The sequence below is a fragment of the Parambassis ranga genome, chromosome 5 (genome assembly GCF_900634625.1).
Source record: "Parambassis ranga chromosome 5, fParRan2.1, whole genome shotgun sequence".
Taxonomy (NCBI): domain Eukaryota; kingdom Metazoa; phylum Chordata; class Actinopteri; family Ambassidae; genus Parambassis; species Parambassis ranga.
In genome coordinates this window covers 9,813,266-9,837,779 of record NC_041026.1, presented here as the reverse complement: position 1 = coordinate 9,837,779, position 24,514 = coordinate 9,813,266, and the positions used below count along the sequence as shown (strand labels likewise).

Below are 24,514 nucleotides of genomic sequence, written 5' to 3'. Positions count from 1 at the left end.
TAAGGCGTTTAGTCCTGCCAGAAACTCTCACTGTGTGTTTGAGCAGCTGTCGGTGACAGAACGAAAGATAAACATCTGCAAACCACACAGTGCAATTAGAAAATCAACAGTTTCTTTCTCTGCTAGTCATGTGAGGTTTGCAATAAAAACACAAAGTAAACGACAACCAGAAATGTTGATACTCGCATTGACTTACTCTCCGACTGGCTCATAAAGAGCTTTGTTTTAAATAATAATAATAAGGGCAGGAGCACACACAGGCTAACAGGTCAGAGCTAACTCTTATACACCAGTGGAAGCTGGATTGTTTGGGTCTTTCAGTGGTCAAAATCAGTTAATAATGCTCATAAACAGGAGTATTGTGGCTGAAAAGTTGACTCCTGATAATGATTTTAGTGAAAAACTTTAGTAGTTTATGGTGACCTCTAGTGGTGACATCAAGTACTAACAGCAAGATTTAAATTTAAAGTGTCAAAAGGTCAACAATGGACAGAATAACATGGAGACTTTGAATGAATTTTAATGTACTTCAGTGTTTCTGATGACATCTTTTTATTTTTGTTTATGCAGATAAACAGGCACTACAGTTTGGAAATTACAGCACTATGCTAAAAAAAGAAATGAAGAAAAGAAGAGAAAGTTTTCCTCAACATTGCAGATTAATGTTTCCAGCATGAGCGACAGACAGGACATTAAAAAAAAGGAGCTTCACAGTGGAGGCTGCACTTTTTATAGCACACACAACAGCATACAGTCCCACTCTGTTTCGGGTGAAGACAGTTTTTTAATCAGTCAGAGAGGGTCTGCGTGTCATGTGGGTGTAAACTGATCAGGCAGAGCTGGAGTCAGATTCTGTGGAGGGAAGCTCTTTTACACTTGAGTCTGTGGAGTGGCAGATAGATGCTCGTCTTCTGGTAAGGCAATATCTATATATATATATATATATATATAATTCACCACCGTGAATCCATACGGAGACAAAAAGAAGAAAAACAAACTCACAGCAGGACATATTTTCCTTCTGGGTTCTGCAAAAATGAATTTTGTTGTTGCAGCAGAAAAGGCGATCGTCTCATCAATATTTCAGAGACAGATCATCTTTCAGCTGCTTTCTCTGTCTGCATCCGTAAGAGAACACCCGCCTGCCTGCTTCCCTCGCCGACAGACGTCTTCATCCGACCTCACGTGTTCAGCACTGTCCCTGTGCACTCCTAATCATTCTCTGATCAAAGTTTGATTGATTTTAAAACAACAATATTTCAATAAAATCTGAAGTCTGAATATGCTCGGAGTGTTGGAGGATAGATTTTAGTGATAATTTTGGTGGGAACAAATCAAGGCCATGCACTGGATCAGTTCAGATCAGAGCACTAAACAGTGTGTGGGAGCATCAGCATGCAGCACGCAGGGATAACAGCTGATAATGCAGACACTCACTCGTAGTAAACAAGTCTCATAAACTGCAGAAGAAGAACGGATAAATTTAAACCCAGCGGGTGAATGAATCTCCAAACAAAGCTGCTGCATGTTCATATTCCCAGGCAGGTTTCACTCATGGCGCCATTAAAGGAGGAACTAAATGGAAAGTGATAGTTGTAGCCGGCACATTGTTGTTGTCATAGACGGGTGGGAGATTAATGTAAACAATCCTTGCAGCTTTCAGTAGATGACATATTTCCATTTCAAAGATGCACTTCCGCTGAGAGCGTCTGTGTCTTTTTACTGATGTGGAGCTTTTTAATCTCGCTTCAAAATGCTAATTCGGTGACATGCTGAGGAAACAAGGATGCAGTAAAGGAGCAGCTCAACATTCAGGGAAAGACAGATTACCTGCAGAGTCAGGAGTGAAGATTCCAGCTGACATGTTTGTGTGATAAAAAACAACAACAAAACAGTTAGCTTAGCATAAAGTGGGAGGAAACAGGTAGCTTGTCTGATGAACTTCACTCTAAAATTTGGGGGATCTATGGATATGAGCATTCATGTCCAGATAAGGAGCAGGTCTTTGTGCATGTTGTGCCACCATGTTCCTGCACAAAAGAGCTCTACTACCACTTGAAATTGTTGTAATCATAGAATTCAATAGGATTTATCAGCTACTAAGTGCTCTGTTGCCTACTTGCAGGCCCAACAGTGCCTTATTACTGTGTGTGTTGTGATTAATGATAAGGAGAAAGCGATCCAGGTCAGCATCCTGTGAGCAGCACATGGCAGCTATGGGTTGATATGTATGACTGTCCAGATGGTTGTGTGTAATAAATCATCAGGTTTTTATGGAATTTCACCACCAGATGGCACTAAATCTTTCACACTGGTCCTTTAAAACCCATAAAACAAACTTCACATCAAGGTTTTAAGGCTCAGATCTGTTCATTGACACAGCCATTAAAATCTGTCTTAGAGTCACTGCGCTATCCTGTTCATTCAGTGAGTTTTAGGGATGCTTGAAGGTGTTTTTGTTGCCTTTGAATCAACCCTGTTTCCATTCTTTATACTAAGCTAACTCCTCCTAGCTCAATAATTTCATACAGACATAACAGTGATATAAATGTTCTCATGTGATTCTCCTTCCTTCAAGACTAAACATGTAAATACTAAGAAAGAGAACACTGTATTCAATGAGAAATAAACTGTACAAGCATCCAGACTGTAAAAAAAAACAAAACAATTAAAATATGTACATGAAATGCACGATGCATAGCTCATTCTTGCTATCCAGGCACAACTGATGATAACATATCCATATTATGATGAGATACTGTATGGCATCACAGCTGATGTGAAACACAGTGACACACACAGAGGAATAAAATACTTTGCTGCAGTGTCTGGAGGTGATGTGGTCCTGAACTGATGTGGTTTCAGTTCTCTGTGAGGATGAGGACGGCTCGCTGTGCCTGACAGGAAGAGGAAGCTTTGCTTTAAAGTCTCTGGCAATGTGCAGGTATGACCGGACGGTTCAGTCTGGGTTTGACCTCCAGTGAGGCGACGAGTGTCCTCAGCTGGAGCGGTTATATCGGCTCCACGTAATTGGCTGGATAAAGACCCAGCTGGCCGCTGTCTAGGCGACCTTTACACCAGCCCTGTTCGTCCTCCTCCTCCAGCTTTGTCAACTCGTCACCTGTATCAGAAGACAAAAGCAGAGACAGGAGATGAAGTGAAGCGAACAAACATTTCACATCAAGCACAGAACTTAAAGCTGCCGTCTCTCCCTCACCTGCTTTAAAGGTGAGCTCGTCCTCCTCCTGGCCGTTGTAGTCATACAGCGCTCTGACCCTCACACCTGTTCCCCCGTCCTCGTAGAAGGGATTGGACCCTCCGTTGGTGTCGTTGCCCGAGTTCGGGGCCGTTTGGTCCTCATCTGACCACTCTGTGGAGGCTGTGTGCACCTGATTCTTCTCATAGCTGCTGACACTGAACGCATCACAGAAACACATTTGTATAGTATCTAAAAGTATCCCTGGTAGATGTGTTTCTGCAGCAGACATGTTGAAGTGGGGATGGGTTTTACCTTCCTCTGTCTCCACCCTGAGCAGGATCCACTGCTGAGGAGACATTTGTCAGCATGATTCCATCACTTCCCTTCTTTGACTTTTCTTTCTTAGTGATGCTGTGGGTAAGGTCTGGGTTGTACTCCTGCAAAATGAACACAAAAACATCTGTGGTAGCCTAACAGGCATATGAACACTCTGTCACAGTCCTCAGTCACATAATCCTGCCTCTACCTCAAACTGTGGCCAGTTCATGTGCATGCCAGGGCCATGAGTGTTGCTGAACCACTTCAGATCTTCCTGCGCGCTGGCTGATGTGATGGTGTGTTCAAGTTCTCTGTACACGGTAGCATAACTGCAAACAGACATTTTCTGAATCAGGAATCAGTGTGTAGGTGGATATTATCTGATGACTGTGTCTCATCTGATTTCAAACACGACCAACCTTTGGTTCTCTGTGAGGTTGAGGTGGCGTTTGACATCCAGCAGCACCTCCCTGAGGAAGCTTAGCCTCTTCTCTTCAAACTGCTGGCACTGGTCGAACACCTGCTCCATGCTTTCCATGTACGGAGGGGTACACTTACTCAGCTCATCCAGAGCCTTCTCATACTTCTCCTTTGCCTAGATAGTAACACACATGCACACATGTAACAGTCCCTTATAAATACCAAATGTTTTGTCATGACGAATGCTGAGTTAACATGTTCCCGTCTTTCATATCTGTGTTTTAACCTTGAAATGAGTGTGTACTGAGGCCAGAGTTCACCAGTCTGAAGCAGTAAAATGTGCCTTCAGGAGTAGTAAGGGTGTGGCATTCAGTGACAGATTAACAATGCTTTAAAACAGCCTGTGTGCTGGTTTGCCTTTGCATGGCTGTAAAAAGAATCTGTTTGCATGATGATGATGACCCCCCCAGGCCAGTTAGAGCCAGTCTCACCTTCTGCGAGTCCTGTTTGCACTTATCCAGCTTCTCCGTGAGTTTCTTCTGCTGGTCGGCCGTCACAGAGTTCTCTCCTTTACTGTTGGCCTCTCTGGTGGATGCCAGCTTCTCCTCTTTGCAGGCCATGTGGTATGACTTCTTGGCAGCCTCGAGCTGAGGAAGAGAATGTACATGGCCATGACAAAGGGAGACCTGACACTAAAGTTCCAGTGTGAGCTAAACTTCATCCACCCTGCTCTCACCTCTTTGAGCTTTTTGGCCCATGGTTTCTGGGCCTTCCTGAAGCCTTCTTCTGCCTCTTTGGTTTCCTTGAATCCTCCCATCATCTGTTTGTGGTATGAGTCTTTCTGCCAGTTCTTCACCTTCTCAAAGTCCTCGTTGATCAGTTGGTTCTTTACGTCCTGGTGAAGCTCGCTCACCTTCTCTGCCTCTGTCATCAGGGCCACCCAGGCTCGCTCTACAGTGCCGTACTGAGGGCCTGAGGGAGGAAAGAACAAGGGTGAACTTGTACTTCTAAATGTGTAATAAAGTTGAATCTAACATCTAATCTAAAGTCCAAGTCCAGTTTGAACACTGGAAGCCTAACACCTGCACAATAAGTGTTACAAATTCTCCACTGTCACCATATGAGTCCCACCTTTGTCTACCAGCTGCCTCCATCTCTTGGACCACTCCGTCAGTTGCTGTGCGTAGGCTTTCTCGATTTTGGCACGCTCCTGGATGCAGTTCATCAGGTCATTGCAGAGCCGGTGACCATCGTCAATGCGCTTCACGCTGCGCTTGTAGTTCCCAACCTAACATCAGAAAAGTCACACAGCGTCAAATCACATTCGCAAGAGTGGGATGGATCCGATGTCTCTGTTTTCTAGGGACAGTCTTTGTTTTTGATGGTTGGTGGATTTATGTTATATTACTGATGGTCTTATATATGTGTGAACTATTAATGTTACACAGGTAACTGTGAGAGAAGCCCCTTTAAAACCAAGCAGCCTGCAGGTAATGCCCTGAACAGACAATGGAGATCAGCAGGGAAGAGACCTCTCCTGCTGCTGCTCCTGCATGTGTGTGTGTGTGTGTGGAGTTATGCAACAAGAGCAGGAGGTGGGTTAATGTCATATAATTTACAACCCTCCATGGACGCAGAAGCAGCAACCTCCTACAGAGCAAACAGCTCTGCGCAGAGGCGAGGAAGGAGAGGTTACTGCTTCGATTACACACCTTTGTGGCAGCAAACAAAACACTGCACCTTTGCTGACTGTGCGAAAGATGCTTACCCATAATTCCCTCTGTAAATGACACTCAACAAAGATCAAGTTTCAGACTAAATGAAAGCAGCTGATTGTATTCCACACCAGCCCTCTGCCTCGCCGGCAGCCAGCCGAGTCAGCGATCAGCAGCAGCAGCAGCACTGCAGCAGTAATGCAGTGACTGACTGTGATGAAGTGACTGCGTGCTGCAAGCTAACACATCTGCTGCTCCAGCTGATTACTGAAAACACTGCCAGGTTGTGGAGACGCCACAACAGAGCCTGAGAGGAAATCGATTTTAAAACATGAACGTATGAAACGGCGACGCTTCACTTCTATCTGAAGGGTGCATTTATCACACATACAGTATGTCTGTACACACAGCTACATGGCAGCGTTACGTGTAGCTTGTGATGAGGTGAGTGTTTTCCTGAAGAGCCGGCAGCTCTCATACATAATGAATGGGCTTCTGAGAACTTGTTGCTCAAATTACTTTGTGCTCAGAAAGGTTTGGTGATGTAATCGTACTGAGGAGAACAACAAACCCAATGAAATGAGTCAGCTTATTATTTTTGTAATAAAGCATCACCTACTTACAGCTTCTTTAAACTTTATTACTGACACAAAGTCACACTAAGCTGACCCTCAGAGAACTTCCAGTACCCAGTCAGGGATTTATGAGAATGCCCACACCCATGATATTTACTCTGGGAAACTCTTGAGTAGGAGGGAGACCATCCCTCCAAGGACCAAGGAGGAGACTGGTTCCAGTACAATTTAACTCTTCTTAACTTCCCTCACCAGCTCAGGCTCCTTCTCAACCAGCACCCCTGTGGGTTCATAAACCTATTTATAAGTAATGGCAGCAAAATGTAGCAGTTTGTCATTAATTTGAATGTGCGTGTGAAACATCCAGAACAAGGAGATCACAGTTGATGAACAAGGCCTCACATCTTTCTCCTCCCATGGAAGCAGGTTTGCTGTGAGTTCATTACAGGCACTGTCGCTTCCCTATTAGGTTTAATCAGTCAAAATAAAAAAAAAATAAAAAATGTTTTGTGTGGTCCCACCTCCCAGAAGCTGTCAGTGGTCTCCTCCTGGCTGATGGACTCGTCGTAGGATCCAGACATGGTCCCAGATTTGGCAGGCAGGGTGGCTTCAGGCTGTGGTGGTCTGCAGCAGAATGATGCTTCTCATGCACTGTAAGAGGAAGGTAAACACCGTGAGCTGCAGAACACACATGAAGCGCATGACATCCAAACTGCCCCCATACACAAAAATACATACATGTTACATGCAGCCTGTGCATCTACCGTCTAAATTAATGAAGTATTTATGTAGGATGCTAGAGACTTAAGAGATTTAACATATTTAAGCCATTTTAAGAGCATGACCAAGTATGAGTATGCCCAACAAATTGTTTGGTCTAAAAGTATCAAAGGTGATGCCTTCAGATTGTCAACAACCCAGGTATGTTCAGACAGAATGACAAAAAACACAAAAAGCAGAAAATTGACATCCTGGATAGGATGAATGCATAAAACACTTTGATCTACTGTAATGATTTACAGTAGATTCAGCATCAGTATAATCTTAAATTAAAGAAACTGCACACACATTCTGCACACAGGCTTATTAAAAGTTCTGTTTTAGTGTTTTACATTACATAATCCTCTCCACACACTGATACCAGGTGAGCTCAAGCACTTCGGAAACCACAATCACCTTCATAACCTGAGTGCTTCCGGCTATTTGTCTGTCTCTGCTCTCCTGAGATGACTCTGTCAATACGCGTCACAAAGGCCTATTCATTTTCACCAGCTTGGACAGCTTTTATCAGAACACTGTTGCCTAATAGCAGTGGAACATAAAGGTAGAAATCAATCAATTGTATCGATGTATAATAAGAAAACAGTGATCTATGACTTCAGATAGAGAGATCATGCTTTTAATGAACACACCTACATCTTAATTGAAGGTCTGGTTTATAAATAATAAATAAACCTGATTACAGCCCTTTATTGTTCATTTACAGCCATAACAACTGTATGATGTTGAATACACTGCACCTGCTTAAATAATATTGAAGCTTACATTATGCATTGTTAAGGGTGTGGTCACTGTGAGTTTGTTTAAATGTTACCTCAGCTTCACTCAAGCTCCAGTCAGTAACTGCAAAGACAGTGTTCCATGTAAACTGTGATTGAGGTACTACCGCATATGGTGTTTTGTTGTAAATAAAAACAGGCATAAAAAATCACAGATGTGAAAGGATGTATTACAAAGAGTGAGAGGAAAGATGTGGATGTGTGCAGGTGAGACAAGGGAGACAACACAACACAGACAAAACACTGAACTACAATGCAGATCAAGATAAAATGCAGAGTGAAATTATAATATTAATAATATTATAAACATGAGATAACAAAAGAACAAAGAGGAGGGTTACTGAACATGGCCGCTATCAGTGCAGTGAAATGCCAGCTGGAGCCACAACAGGTTTCCCTGAACCTCAGATGGAATACAAAACATCCACCGACTGATGATGTGACTGGGAGCATTTCATAAAGATTTCCTCTGAAAAATGTGCAGTAATCTCTGCTGCAGGGCTTCATTAAATAACTAAGAATGCATCCACCTGTGATGAACGACAAGGCCTTGTACGTTAGTTTGGCATTTGGAGAAATGTGCTTATTTGCTTCCTTGCTGAGTTGGATGAAAAGATCAATACAGCACTCAAGTCTCTTGCTGAACATAAGGCTGAAAGTTCGGCTTTGCAGAAAGAGTAAAAACAATAGGAAGCAGCAACCCTGCCTCTGTGTGATGTAGCAGGTACAACGCAAAAAAGAACGTGATTCTTTACACTATCAGAGTGCTGCCGTCACAACATTAAGAGTTGTCCTCTTACTGACACAATGTCACACTAAGCTGACCCTCAGAGAACTCCCAGTACCCAGTCAGGGATTTATGAGAATCCCCACACCCATGCTGTTTACCCTGGGAAACTCCCAAGTAGGAGGGAGACCATCCCTCAAGGAGGAGACTGGTTCCAGTACAATTTAACCTCTTCTTAACTTCCCTCACCAGCTCAGGCTTCTTCTCACCCAGCATCCTTCCTCCCACCTACTGCTCAGCAGGCACTGTACCCTAATAACTAAAGTTATTAAGACGTATTCCATAGAGAAAACAGATATGAGACAATAGAAAGCAGCAGTGATGTGTTTTCATAGGAGGTCAGGGGGAGGGGTGGAAGCTGCATGGGTATTTGGGTCAACCATGGACCAGAGGATGGAGAAACACTTTTGACAATGGAAGGCAAGGATGAATGGAGGAAACGGACGAGGTAAATAATTCAAAATCCAGGTGGAACTAGGTGGAATTTCCTCAGTGTTCCATCACCAACAGCAACTCTGGGCAAAACAAATGCTTTGAGCAGTGATGCAGCGTGGAGAGTGGGGCAGAGAAGTGGGTGTTTATCATGCTTGGGTAATCCATTTGCTACATGCCGAGAGGGGGCTTTTGTTCAGGGTAGCCCTTTGCTCGGCTCGCATAAAGACACATCGCAACGTAAGGAAAACAGCCACAGACTGCCTTTCCTCACTTTGTGTTACAGACAGATGAAGCTGAGACAGAAATAATATTAGAAATGAGATTTAAAGTGTCATTTTTGGCGAGTTATTCATTGTAGACACACAATGCACCAACACCTACCCAAACAAAACACAAACACTGGCACCAAGCTTTAGTTACCATCACACTGCTTTGACTTATTCTTTCATTATTGCAACCTGCAGTAAAACATCCACATCCATAAAAAACAAGCACGAGCATCGGGAATCCCTAACCCTCTAAAGCAAGTGCACAGATACAAAAAAAGCACCACAACTCCAGTAACAGCAAACCAGCAGCATCAACACATCAAGAGGGTAAAACCTAACAACAAAGATCACCACAGACACCCTGAGAGAGAGAGAGAGAGGGAGAGAGTCCACAGCCCCCCAGAAAAAAACAACAAAAGCTTACCCCCGCTCCTCCATTAACAGCAGCTAACGCTACAGCTAGGAGAATAGAGACACGTGGGCTCCTCCAGCACTGAGCCCCTCTCCTCCTCCTCCAGTCCTGTCTGTTTATATTTGCTCAGCGCTTCCCACCGTCCTCTCTGACTGACTGACTGACTGAATCACCGGGAAGAGGAGCTGGTCACTCTATAATCTGCGACGTGATCTGCAAAGTTTATATATATGTGTGTGTGTGTGTTTCTCAATGAGTGAGGGATTATCCTGTGCTGCTTTAATAGCTCAGACAGAGCAGCAGAGGACAGGGGTGGGGGGTGGAGTAGCTGTTTATGAACGGCACTGGGAGATGCTGGTTAGAGTGGATACATGAGGCGTTCAAAGACCAAACATTGGTGGATGAATTTGAATGATGAGAGGTAGCAGATGAGAGCTGATCGAGAAACAGAGATGTCTGACGTCTCTACGATTAGTAGATTATAAGTGAAGTCAATAATCATGGATTTATTTTAATCTCTGTATGTTCCTTTCTCATCTTCCACAATCTGCTCATATATTGGGCTACTAGCACGATTCCATTATCTTTGATGTGTTGGATTGTTTAAGGCATGCTGTTGCATTAATGTATACAAACACATTAGATCACAACCCAGAGAGAACACCAGGCATCAGCGTGTTTTTTTTACCGACAACGATTTCAGTGAAAGAGAGGATGTCTGCATGCAGAAGCAGAGGTAATGTGAGGACAGGGTTCACTGAGAGGCAGGAGTGGACTGTGCAGATGGAGCTGTGGAAAGAGGCTCAGGAGGCTCAGAACCACTTTGCACTTTGCACATTTGGCAAATTTCGTATCCATACCTTGTCTCTTTCTGTCACTCTTGTGAGTGTGAGAGTATATGAAGGGTGAGACAGATACGTAAGCTGTTTGGAATCCGTGTGACGCCTGTACTGTGACATGGCACACCATAAAAAGATAAATAATTAACTTAGCACAACTCAACTGCACCGTGACAGTACAACACCCAATGAGCAGCCTGATGACAATATGATTAAAACATTTGTACTCCTAACACTTCTGTGGGTAGATTTAATGACAGTCTTTATGCACCATATCCAGACCCTTTCCAAAAAAACCAGCAGACAGCTGAGAGAGACCTCTGTCACAGTCAGCTGCAGGTTGATCACCCTGCCAACCAGACAGACATGAGTCACAGTCACAGAGTGTCACAGACCAGCCACAGAGAGCAGAGTGTGTCCAGCTCTGTGAGGACAGAGAGGACAGACAGGCCACTGAGGTGGTGTAGCTATGAACTAAACTTTGTCTCGGCATGTGTTACATCCCATTGTAACATCCTGTTGTTATCAGAGATCACTGACAGCTGAGGTGAATACTGTACTCCAACAGAAATCCTTACATACACAGCAAGCTGCTCTCGTTCTACGAACGCTCTGACACAGTGTGAAATCTAAACATCTTTTACCAAAAGCTGCACAACTGACACAGTGGAAGCATCTGTGCAACATTGTGAATGAAGCTCCTTCTTGATTCCTGCATCATTTTATTATTGATAGTTCCTCCTTAGTGGATTTTTAGGAGAAACCGGTTCAAAGTCAGTTCTTCACAGTGAATTTCTCAATAAGAGAAGCAGAAAAATAAAGAAACTTTAAAAGATGTTTTTAAGCTAGTTCTCAGTATTAGTTCTCCTTCCTGCCCTGACCTCCCTTGTTTGTTGTTGTCTTCTGACCTCCCTCATGTTTGTAGTATTGTCTTGTGTTTCCTGTTTTATTTTGAAAGTCCTGTCCTCCTTGTGTTTTACTTCCTGTAGTTTCCCGCCTTCTGTGATTACCTGCCCCACCCTGATTGTCTTCACCTGTGTCTTGTCCCCTTGCCTACTTAAGTCCTGTGCTTCCCTTTGTCCTTGTCAGATCATTCTGTCTGCTACCTTGATGTCTCGTCCTCCTGTTGGATCTCCCTTAGTCGAGTTGGTTTGTTTTTGCTTCCTCGACCTTTGTACATTTTTGTACCTTTTGGATTTGTTTGTTTTGGATTTTGGCTTTTCTATTAAAAGCTCACCTTCAGTTACTTTTGCCTGTCTGCGAGTCTGCATTTAAAAACTCCACACATAACAGAACGATCTGACCATGATGGACCCAGAAGACTATGTTGACGCCTGGGAGGGATTGGAGAGAAACAGGCAGGACATACTGTCTCGCCTGGCCTCTTTGGACTCGCTACCAGCCCCTCTCCCAAGTGGCAGATCTCGGCAGGCCCTTTGCCCAATAAGGCAAGAACTGTTGACGACCCTTGAGGGATTGGAGGAGCGCAAACAGGTTATCCTCACCCTCACTGACGAACTGCTGGAAGTTAAGCCGTGGCTGCTTCCAGACTTCAAGTCTGTGTTGACTGGACCTGCTGACCAATCAACGCGGCCAGCTGGATTCTCTGCCGGTGGATCTTCTGAGGAGCAAGTGGTAAACCGACACCGCCAACGACGCCGACGACCAGCTCGAACTTCCCCTCCAGCCGAAGCCTCCTCGCCTGTTCCTGCTCCAGCTGGGTTCTCCGCCTCCTCTTCCCCTGTCCCTGTGGAGGTTCCTTCCTCATCTTCAGCGGGGCCCGCTGTACTCCATTCCTTGCCAGATAACTGGCCGGCTGGCAGGCCGAGGTCTTCGCCATCAGCAGCTTTACTCCGCCCGTCCTTCTCTAGAATTACCTTTGGTTGATGGTTTGTTCTGCTCTTTCTTTTGTCCTCATTTTGGCTCCTTTGGATTTCATTTGTTTTTTGAACTTTGGCTTTAAATAAAGCTTTCCCTCTGTTGAACCCCTATTCGCCCACATTATCTGCATTTGGTTCCTGTAAAACCACTACACCCTGACACAGCAGGTGGAATGAAACTGTTTAAGAGCACAACCACAAAACACTTTTAGAGTCCACATAGTTGTCTAACAACTGGTTGTTAACTATAATTACACCTAATAACAGTACCAAGCCAGGCAGATGACATTATAACGAACTACAACCAACTCAGTTAATTTGCTTCTTTTAAGCCCATAAAAGCTAGCTGTTCAAACAGCATCTTGTGAGAGAAGCTGCTCTAACCTACTGTAGATGTCAGATCTTAATCCATGATGAAACTGATATTTATTTGACTTTTGGTGCGATTAAAGAACTTTCAAAACTAACAAGTTGAGTGAAGTGTGCGTCTTTGCACGTGAGTGCTCCATTGTAGGGTCAGCTGTAGCAACATACAGCTGGAAAAAAACCATAATGATTATTGATTCTAATGAATATTCATCATATATATACCTTAATTCACCCACACAGACATGCACACACTCACATGCCCCCTGCACACTGAGATCTTGGCCATATTACTAAAATGCAGCTCTTTTTCTCTCCCTCAGGACAAACTTGCTGCTGCTGCCCTCATCACATTGGGGTCCTATATATAGAGTCACATTCATCAATAATTCAGAGTGCTGTGTAAACAGATAGAGGAGATGACCAACCTGACCCACATGGAGAAACTCTTTAAGGTTTGATGTAATCTCACGTCACTGTCAGGACAATTAGATTATAAAACAAAGAGATCAATACCGTAAAGCTGCACTGTGACCGCCCAAAACTTTGTGTATAATATACACCATGAAGAGAGTATTGGTGTCCATGTGTCAAACCACTGAATGGAACAAAGTTTTTGAACGCAAACTAAACCACAAATCTATGTGTGATTAGTACTTCTTATCACTGAGGCAGCCTCGATAAGCAGCACTTAACCCTCAGCTCCTCTTACACTGCACTGTTGTAGCATTCTCAAAATGAATAAATAAGTGCAAATGTCTGAATGGAAAGCCAGAGCACAGCATAGAACATTTCTTTCACTGATATCAAAACCTTTTCCAAGCACAGAGTGCAACAGAAGAATGCACCTAAGCAGCCGAAAACGATTTGTCCAAACAAAACAGGATGACAGAGTCTCTTTAACATTCATGAATCATCAATAATAGACATGAGCAGACTTGAATATGTCTCATCTTTAGCTGCTACAGCCAGTCTGATCAATGCCTAATTGATCAGTGGGAGCAAGAGGGGATCGCTAACAAGGCCTTACATGAACAACGGCAGAAATATGGTAGTTAGAGTCACATCATCCATCCATCCATCCATTTCATTTCAGTCTGGTATATAGGAGGATGCTAAAGTACCAGCACAGGGAGAACCAATCACATGTTTCACACTAGTCTAACAATTTCCTTGATTTTATTATTGCACCAAAAAGTTAATTTCCAGTTTCTCCTCCTCCACCTTCTATCCACCCCTGGCCTCTATAGCTTAAAGCTGCCATACTCAGATTAACAAAGTCAGACTTCCTACTGAGTTTTGGTAAAAAATCCAGCTGCCTGGTGAGGTAAGTGTGAGGCAATGTGAGACAACCCATGTGTCGTAGAAACGAAATTAGTACGTTACAAATGCACTAGACATAATCAGGCTAGAACCAGCAATGACTGCTCTAACAGAAAATCCCTGACAAATAAAAACATTTACAACTTGAAATTAAATACAACACACAGACACACACTGATTGGTCACTACAGATCGGAGCAGTTTCTAAACCTGGTTTGTCCTGTTTGCTGCCGCTCAGTCCTCGACAGTGTCGCTCTCCCAGTAATTTCTGACAGGCTTCAAGCAGACTGACACCTGAGACTGAAAGTCAAAGAGCGTCTTTGCTCACCTGCAACCATGACACATCCTGCAGTCTAACATGCCTTTCACACACACACACACACACGCTGCCAGAGCGACCTTTGACATATCCCAGAGGAGACACATTAGCCATCAATAATTAGCTAGCTGTGAGGGAGGGTGGAGACTGAGAACTCTCCCCTATCATTCCTCAGGTGCCTTGCAGGGTCAAACTGAGGAGATATTTCCAGACAAAGACAAGAGGAGGAATAAAGACAGAGAGCTACAGGCGGGGAGGACAGAGAGAGAGGACACAGTCACACAGGTGGTCAGATAAAGCAAGTTCTGTAGAGGACAGACAGGGATGAGTCAACATCGGGGTATCAGTTCAGCTGCATCCACTCAATCAATACAGATTTACTGATGTGGAGGCTAAAGAGTCTGAAACCAGAACACTGTTTCAGAGATAAACAAAAATATATAAAGTATTATTGTCCTTAAAACTGCAGCAGGTAAATTAAATGATTCATTATGGTGTGGCTGTGAATCAGGGTCCACTGCTGCTTCATAACATCAGTCAGACAGAGGACAAAAAACAGCAAAAGACCTGGAATCCTGCAAGTAATGAAAGAGTCAGTGAACGTCGAGTGTCTGTCCACACAGACAGATGCTCGTGACCCCAGCATGTGCCATCTGAGTATCATCTAATCATGCTTCTCCCTGAGGGGCTCGCCCCGTTTGACCCCGATCTTATACCCCTTTATTGGAGGAAGTAATTTACGAGCACTGTGTGGGGAAAAGAGGGGAACTAAATGGACAGCAGGTCTGGTGTTATACCTCCCATACAGACAAGACAGTCTTATAGCTGAGCCTGTTTTCCTGCTGGGATTTCTCAGCATCATTTTTATTGTTATGGTGGGTCATTACTGTGAGAGGGCTTGACAAAAGGTTCACACACTGCTATCCTCTCATCCTGCATGAATTTTGAAAACCAACATCACTTTAATGCATATGCATGGTAGTGAATAAACATTTATCATGCCCCACAGATTAAAGAATGTAATCAATCCTCCAGAGCATATGTGGAGGAACTGCTCTCCACCTCAGTTTATTTGTAATCAATAACCTTTTTCCGTCCTCTCCACAGTCCAGGGCACTGAGTGCGCTGTGTGGGACAGGTCATTTATTGAAGCTGCTGGAGTCACACACTCTGAGCTCTGGAACGAATCTCTGTGGGTGACAATGGTGAAAGTGACTCATTCAAAGGCATGCTCATTAGGCCTCAGTTGTCGCCGCTGTTAGGAGTGAGATCCATTCAGAGGACACGCCATTTGTGATGTAATCAGGTGAGTGCAGGCTGCTGTCATCATTTCTAGGTATAGCTACAGCACCCACAGTTTAACAGGTTCTGAATCTAAATGATGCTTCTCCCACTGAATCCCTCCAAAAAAAACAAAGAGTGTCCCGTTTGAGCTTCTTTACATGTGAAACATGTACAGCATTGCATCGTCCGTTCACTTCACCTGTCACCAGTGAGCTTATGAAGATGCTGACTGCAGGTTTATTTGAGAAATGGCAGTAATTAAACCACTAGAAATAAAAGTGTGAACAGAAAATAAACTTTTAGTCGAAATGAGAAACCTGCACGATGTGTGGCTCAACAGGTGAATCTGTTAGCTGTGGCCATAATCCACACAAACACACACACACAGACCCCGTTATTAACAAACCCTGCAGTCACTATGGCAACAATGAAGCCCTCTTCCTTCCTCTTCCTTTGGCTCTGAAGCGCTTCACTGTCTGACACTATATGAGTCTGGATCTCAGAGGAGCAAAGGCAACCTCAAGCTTCCGACCTCTAAGAGCCTCTTCTTGTCCCTCTTAAGCTGCGATGAGATGGCTTTCACAACAGAGATGCCCTGAAGATACACACTGATTTATTACACTCCAGGAAGTGGAAGAGTGGACATCACATGACACAGCACATTCAAGGCTAAGCTCACTCCTCCTCCAATGCTACAGTGATTTCTCTCCTATGCATACCTACTAACAACAACAAATGTATTATAAACATTGAAAAGGCATCACATCTGATCACATTTGGTGTAAAAATAACAACACATACAGACTATTGCCTATTAGGTTGTGATTAAGTAAACATCATAACTCCATAAAGCCCAATGTGATGTTCCTTATATTGCCTATTGTGTCAGTCTGAACTCTTATTTAACACAAATGTAGGAGATCTGGTCTGATGTGTGTTTGTGGATAATGTGCAGGGCTGCTCAGATTCTGCTGATTCAGAATCTATAGGCTGAGAACAGCTGGGTCAGACAGTAAAGATACAATCAGTGAGCCCGTGCCTGTAAAATAACACAACATGCACATATACACAGATTTCGCTTTAACTTATTTGGGATTCTGAGAGCTTCTCACCAAATCGTACACCTACAGACAGACACTCACTAACAAGATCCATGGAGAAAAACTGCCAAAACATCTTCAGCAAATGTCTTGTATGACTGGATACAGAACTGTCGCTGTGTTCTCACCCATTAGCAGCTTGATCAGCGATGATGTCATAGACTTTTTTAATTAAAGATGGATGAACCCTTATCGCCAGTATGTTTCCTGGTGAGCAGTTAGCTGCCTCTAGCATCATGCATGACTTTGTCCAACTACTGGCTTATCCAAACAAAGAGGGCGGAGGTGTCACCTTGATAGACAGCTAACGGCCTGTGACGGCACCTGTCACTCACCTTAGTTGCATAAATTTGTTACTGTACTGAGCTATAAACCTGCTCACAAGAAGATCTGTGAGGACTTTTTGAGCCGGCCTCTACAGTATATGATTCTTAAAATATGATTGATTGTTATAAGACCATGGAGCCTGTGCTTTACAACCACCACAAGTCAAAATGTTTTTCTGAAATGGCTGACTGATGATGCACACCCTGGGGCTTTAAGGACATGCTGTCTGCCTTTTGTTTCCCATGATGCCTTGTGAGGATCCTGTCTCAGGCTCTGATTACCTCACAGTTCAAGACAAAGCCAAAGCCCTGCTTTCTATCTCACCCTTTATGCCATGAGCATATAGACAGGAAGCATTAAGAGTTTTTTGTGTTTGTTTCCGTTGAGCGCCGCAAAATTTACATTACATTCAGACATTTTCAAAATACACACCAAATCCCTCCAGCAGGAGAGCAGTGTGTGTAATTCTGAAACCATTACATCCTGTTTAATGCTGTAGTACTTCTCAGAGCTACAGAGATAAAAATGAATATTTTAATTACATTGATCCAAGGCCAGACATACACGGAAAAGCTGAAGCATGGCTACAGAGACTAGTAGAAAGCTTAATTGCTTTCTTTCAATCTTCTAACATCAGCTGGGACCCTGAGCACCAGATGTCACATGCCAAGCTTGTTAAGTAAAAAATAAAAACTGGAAGCAAACTGTTGTGTGTTATGTCCCCACCGGGAATAACATCACCACCATTGTTCATACAGAGAGAGGCAGGGAGACAGAAGACGACTTAGGGTTTAGGCTAATTAATTACATTAGCACTGATGCTTCATCTGTCATCCCTCTGACAAAAAATGGAGAGGAGGTGAAGTGAAGGCTGCAAATCAAATGACTGTCCCTAATTTGTCACAAGAATTAATCCAATCAATGCACTCAAACGCAACACGTGTGCACAAATCCACTCAGGCCTCTCTCCCTGGACGTGACTCAGCCATGAAATCAATCCTCCTGCATGGAGCGCAGGATAAATACCACTCATTTGCTTATAGTGTATTCCTCAGCAACAGACCCATGAGTCTAAATGCTTCCGCGTTATAAAGCTGAGCAGTGTTTGTTTAAGCTCTGTTATGGCAGGTTGACAGGTTTCCTCATAACAAACAAGAACCTGGTGAGGTTAAATGTTCATTTACCATAGCTGGTGGAGGTTCGGTGACTTAGAGATAAGAGACCAAACATCATGTCAAACACTTACAGGAGAAACTTGGAGAAAATTTTAATGATTAATGGATTATTATACAGCCACAAAATCCATTATGTCTACTCAGAGCCTATAAATAAACAGAATGAGTTTGGAGGAGAAGTGCAGAAAATCAGAAATGGACCTCAACCAAAGCTGCTGACTTATGGAGCCTGGTGTCACCTAAAAGCATGTTATTATTACACCGTTTGTGTTTTTTCATGTAGTGGGTGAGGAAAGCAACACCCAAAAAGGTTAACACATGCATTATAAAACACAAAGTAATGTTCCATTTTTAGACTTTTAAGAGGCGTAACAAAGGTTCCAAATCAGGATGCTCTCCCTGTGAACTGTCCTCCCACAGTCCCACTCAAATATGATACTTCTCTGGCTATCAACATAGAAAATATGGCAACACACTCTGGTATACAGAGATCACAGTGCATAAGTAGCATCCTGGAGGGTCAGGTGGATCTTGGACTTTCCATAGTGCAACTCAGGATCATATTTAGTTGGAATTTCCCTTTAAACACAGGCTTTCTGTTACAAATGTGTGGTTTTCACTGTCAAAGAGAGACTGGTGAACAGTCCCACTCAAGATATACAACAGACATTACACCACTGGTGTGTACACTGATCTTAGTTTACCCCTTTCCCACAGATGCAGCTGCACTGTACACCGGCCCATCAGACTCCAGTACTGTGGACAGAGCTCTCTCTCAGACACGTCAGCCTCCGCTCAGATGGAGGTCAGCAGCTCTGAATTGATCAACCACCAGCTGCTCTGCTCCAGTGCTAAATCAAAGAGGAGGTCTGGTCTGGAGGAGGCACAGGCTCTCCCCAGAGACCTGCTTTTTCACTTTAGATGTCCCTCCCTGCCCTCTGCTGCAGCCTGCACAGGCTCTTCACACCATCTCCTCTACACAAACTCTTTTGAGTGATTTTTTTTGTTATAAATGTAGAAAATATACTTTATCTGTCAGATCTGCACTCATTAAAATGTAAAATGGGTGTCATGACAGGCAATGGTTCAAGTTACATCCACAGCACAAACAGGAGGAAACAGAAGCTAAAACAGATCACACAAGGGTTTTAATTAACTTTTCATTCAATGAACTTTAATTTAGTCTCAATATATCTAAGGCTGGCTGCCTCTTGTCAGCGACAGCAGATGCAACGGTTCAGCAATATTTACCAATAAAAAGCTACTCCAGCCACAGCAAATTATAAGGTAGCCGTGGACAGAAGACACGTAAAAAATAGGAATAACATACCTGAATGAAATTATAATCCAGCCTCTTTAAACGTGTTAGTGTGTAATCATGGTGTTCATCAGCAGGGACTGCCTCCGTTGTACGGCCGGTGAATGTGTCGCTGAATGGAGCCGCCAGTTGGGGGATGGTCCCAGAGCCAGGAGAAGCTGGCGACAATGGACAGAGGAACTTCCGGGAAGAGCTTTCATGCAACTTCAAAGTAATGCTCAACCGGAAACGGTGCTTCTGAGACGGAACGTGCCAAAAGGTTTTCCGGTTGAAATATAAGACAAAATACCACGTCTACTCATAAAATAATAATAATAATGAAGTGCAAGAGTATACCTATAATTTATATCCATATTGGATGTTATTATATTGCTGTTATATTTTAGTATTATTATCTATAGTATTATTATAGTATAGTATTTTCAGTAACAGCTTAACAATGAAATGCATAGATACCAATAAATAATAATAATAATATGATTAAAAAAACGAATTTTTTAGCTGAATAAATCCAACTCATTAAACAGGCTACTTTTTATTCTGTGGGCTGCTCTTCTCCTCCACGCCAGCAGAGGGCGATACTATCCAGAAGGCCCGCGATCGGCGCATAAACCTTCCTGATCAACGACAGTCGTTCCTTCCGGCTCCGGTCCCTTAACAAGTGTAAAGGTAAAGTCAGACCCGGTGTAACAATCCAAAAATATCTTCATCATCGCTTATGCTACGAAATAATTATATTACATGTTCGATTATTGTTAAGATTTGCTTTCATTATGTGGACATATTTTATCCTCCAATGTTTCTTTACCGTGTATATTGGGCTTAGAAGTGGGAAAGGTACCCCGGCACTGATGTTGGCTAACGGGTGCCATTTTTCCTCCGTGGACGCGGGCAACTTTCATTAAATTGGTTGTCTATAAAGTTGTCTAGCTGCTATTGTAAATATTTACAACAATCCCAGTGTATTGTCTTCTTAAATCGTTATGCGTTTGGCTTCCTGGTGCGTTCGCTTACATCAGTAGATGTAGCTTAGCAGGCTAGCTAGTTAGCATGCTATCATGGAGGCAATAATGCGCCGCCAGTGATTGTTGAAACTGATAGGTATTGATTTTATTTTAACACAGATGCTGATGCCCAAAAAGAACCGCATTGCTATTTACGAGCTCCTCTTCAAGGAGGGAGTCATGGTGGCCAAGAAAGATGTCCACCTGGCCAAGCATCCCGAGCTTGCTGACAAGAATGTGCCCAACCTTCATGTGATGAAAGCGATGCAGGTGAGAAATTAGAGGATGGAGAGATTGTAAAGAGTTTAAAATGACACGACATGGACTGAGCTCTGTGCATGTGCAACCAGCAAACATGCATCAGTAACTTTAAAATAACATGCAAAATTGTAGGTTTTGGTGAAGTGAAATTTCCCAGTTTGGAATCTATAAAGTACTTCTATCTCTCTATTAAATGTGATTATGTTTACTTTTTTCAATGAGAGCTAGTCATTCCATTTATAGTAATTATTTTTATAGACAAAGGTGCCAGTAGTTATGGATGTTGCTCCTCATTTTGTGGAATAATGGAGAGTAGCATCATCTAAATCTGATTCACACAGTCTGTAATATTTGGACAACAACGCATGTTCTGAAAAAGACGATTTCTTAGACAAAGCAAGATGAACATTATTGGTTAAACCATTTCGTGCTTATGTTCTTGAGAGAAGAGGACAAAGCAGGACATGACACATGTTCAGCCAAATGATGTAACTTTATGTTGTTTGCTTTTTTTTTTTTTTCAGTCGCTGAAGTCTTGTGGGTATGTCAAGGAGCAATTTGCCTGGCGTCATTTTTATTGGTACCTCACCAATGAAGGTATCCAGTACCTGAGAGACTTCCTCCACCTTCCCCCTGAGATCGTGCCCGCCACCCTGCGCCGCCAGACCCGCCCTGAGACCGCAAGGCCCAGGCCCAAGGGTAAGGCGACCTTTACGCTTCTGTTTTTCTATATTGGAAGACTATTGCTTGCTTAAAAAATGTTATTGGGCTGGAATCTACTGCTTTCCTTATATCAGTTCCACAATCTGCAGAATGATAGAACTGTGCCACCAGTTGGACCGTTGACTGTATGTAACTGTTTGGGTTTTCAGATTAAATTATAGAGTAACTAAATTTTGAAATTTGTACAACAAAACAAGTCATTAGCTGTGAATGTAAAGCTGCTGAGTAGAAGCATTCCTTAGAGCTTAACATCATGGTGTTTAATGCTGCAGCTGTGGCTCAGTGTGACTCTGGTGGGATACTGTCAGCTGTGTATTAGCCAGTATAGATGTATCAAAATAAGAGCTGCAAACCTGCTGCTAATTAATCTTAACAAGATTTACTGCTGTCTATGAAAAATTTCTGTCTTGTTTTTCCTTGCATGATAAAGAAAATGGAATAACCCTGCATGCCCATTTTGATGTTAGAGATTGATTATATTATTCATATTATATGAAAAAGTTGGATATGGGTCATATTTATACTGAAATCTCATAATGCAGCCTATAATGTTGTATGCCGTCTACAATAGTCTGCCACAGCACAGTGCACTTGGATCGGCATACAAATTATTTCAGGTTGGTCTTGTATAATCGGAATAGTAAGGAGACCTTGAGGGCACATTTTTAGACGATACTCTTCCTTTATTACCAAGAACTCCTTTTCATTAGAGGGGATCAATTTCTAACTTGAAAGTATGTTGAATTTCCTCTTGCTTAATCTTTTCATAAAGCACATTAACCCCCGACTGGAACTGAAGCTGAATGTTTTTGTCTGTTTCTGCAGGAATGGAAGGAGAGAGGCCCGCCCGCCTTAACCGTGGGGAGGCCGACAGGGATGCATACAGGCGCTCTGCTGCACCCCGTATGTATATTTATAATGATACCATGAACTTAGTTGCTTATGTGGTCTGGAGCAGCATGATATAGGCTCAGTTTTTAAAGATAGTGTTACACCTTCAAATGTATTGAAAAGTAGCAACAATCCATTGATGTGAAAAATCAACGTGTGATTGGGTGGCATTCTTGTGAAAAGCCACCAGAGGGCGACTCCACCATCTACAAAACAAAATCTGGTTATATAAAAGTCATGGGTAAATGACCACCTTTACTTGAGTGTTACTTAAGTACACTACCACCCCACACACAAGTGTTGACACTGGTCAATGTTAATGCTGTCAGCAGATATAGACATGATTCAAGTGATGGGATTTGTCTTTACAATTTACAGCTGCAAGTGATGTTTAGTTTTAAAGCAGTAACATGGTTATTTACATAGCTGGTGTATTTTTTTTAACTGTCAAATTTAAAGTTGCTGACTGTAAATTCATAACTTCTTCTCCTTCAGCTGGTGCTGACAAGAAAGCAGAGGCTGGTGCTGGAGCTGCCACAGAATTCCAGTTTGTAAGTGCTTTTCTTTTTGTTTCATGTGGAGATTTTTGACAGTATTTTGGCAGCAGAAGCATATTCTCTTAGGTTTTGTTGTTATGGCAAAGTAGGAACATTTTCTACAGCAGTTAGACAACAAAGACATTCCTCTATGAAACATTGGTAGGTTGTGGGTGCGGTTTGACATGGGCTTCAATAAGGAATGTAAGGAAGCTAAATTTGGTGTTGTGGTGCTGTGAAACTTTTATTTTCTTTGCTGAGCTTCGAGTTGACTGATGTATTGATAAATGCTTTTTCTGTGTTACAGAGGGGTGGCTTTGGCCGCGGCAGAGGACAGCAGCCTCAGTAAATTTCAATTTGTCTTTGTGTACAATAAAGAAAATCTAAATACAGCTTGTTTCTGTGTTGATTTAATCTTTTGTTCTGAGCTGGTCATTATTCAGCATGTTAAGATTTTTTTTTAGATCATTGAACATAAGCCTATGTCAGCATGACGAGCTCAAACTAAAGTCTTCCGTTTAAGAGAATATTACTTTTAATAGTTTTACACATTCTCATGCTAGTACATGGTGTTCAAATAAGGAAAACCTGATGTGTAACATGTCAAAAGAAGCTTGTGTAGACACATCCTAAGAAGTGAGAGTGTTAATAGAGGCAACTGGACTTGTGGTTTTTTTTCTTTTCTAAAGACATTTCGCCACTCCAGAGTGGCTTCCTCAGTTTTGGGAGTGTCGAAATGTCTTCAGAAAAAAATACTACAATATAACTGGGTGAATGAGAGCATTCGCAGCCCATCCTAACAACTGTTTCAATGGTTGGCAAAATTATACTGCATAATTATAGTTGGTTTAATTGGAAGAACTACCATAAAAACCAGGTATGTATATATGTATATGTATATGTATATATATATATATATATATATATATATAAATAAAATTAAAAAAAAGATAGCCACGTCCCCTCTGGGGGAGCCATCCTGGCATCGTTTATTCCCACAGATGTGGTTTACTGCGACAGGAACACAGCGTTCTGCTGATGATATTATTCTGTGCTTTGTACTGACAGGACTGACATGACTCGTATTTCTTCAAACCCTAAATCCAACCACATCATTGAGAATTCAGCTGCCAATTAAACACAGAAAAATGTTTTGTGTGTTTGTTTCCTGACATGTATTTGGGGCTGTTCCACTGCTTTTCACAATTGAGTTAAATTTTTTCCAGCTGTGAGCAGTTTTTCTCTATTCTCTTTGTGCGTTGCACTACAAAGGAACGCCGTGCATCAGCAGCAACTCAGACTTTAAATACACTTTAAATGAACTGTATCAAGTAGTTTTCTTATGCTTGGAAACTGTATTTTAAGGATTTGGAACGATTACAACTGAAAAACAAGAACCTAAAATTTAAAGAACAAAATAGTTTTTTGGACGCAGTGTTTGTGTAAAACAGTAAAGCATGTGTTTGTCTAAAAACTAAT

The 24,514-nt window shown here is 42.5% G+C and overlaps 2 protein-coding genes across 2 annotated transcripts; one reads left to right on the top strand and one right to left on the bottom strand.

The window, feature by feature from the left end:
• Nucleotides 1-583: 583 nt before the first annotated feature.
• Nucleotides 584-19,763, bottom strand: pacsin1b (protein kinase C and casein kinase substrate in neurons 1b). Its single transcript, XM_028406000.1, has 10 exons — nt 19,633-19,763; nt 6,749-6,878; nt 5,069-5,225; nt 4,674-4,909; nt 4,429-4,584; nt 3,937-4,112; nt 3,726-3,846; nt 3,512-3,636; nt 3,218-3,414; nt 584-3,121 (listed from the first exon to the last, which is right to left on the bottom strand). Exons 2-10 carry the CDS (start codon nt 6,806-6,808, stop codon nt 3,012-3,014), a joined length of 1,338 nt encoding a protein of 445 aa, XP_028261801.1. The 5' UTR covers nt 6,809-6,878; nt 19,633-19,763; the 3' UTR covers nt 584-3,011.
• A 430-nt stretch (nt 19,764-20,193) lies between these two features.
• rps10 (ribosomal protein S10) lies at nt 20,194-23,427 on the top strand. Its single transcript, XM_028406063.1, has 6 exons — nt 20,194-20,289; nt 20,745-20,894; nt 21,410-21,584; nt 22,434-22,511; nt 22,995-23,050; nt 23,343-23,427. The coding sequence occupies exons 2-6, from the start codon at nt 20,745-20,747 to the stop codon at nt 23,382-23,384; spliced, it is 501 nt and encodes a 166-aa protein (XP_028261864.1). The 5' UTR covers nt 20,194-20,289; the 3' UTR covers nt 23,385-23,427.
• Nucleotides 23,428-24,514: the final 1,087 nt, after the last annotated feature.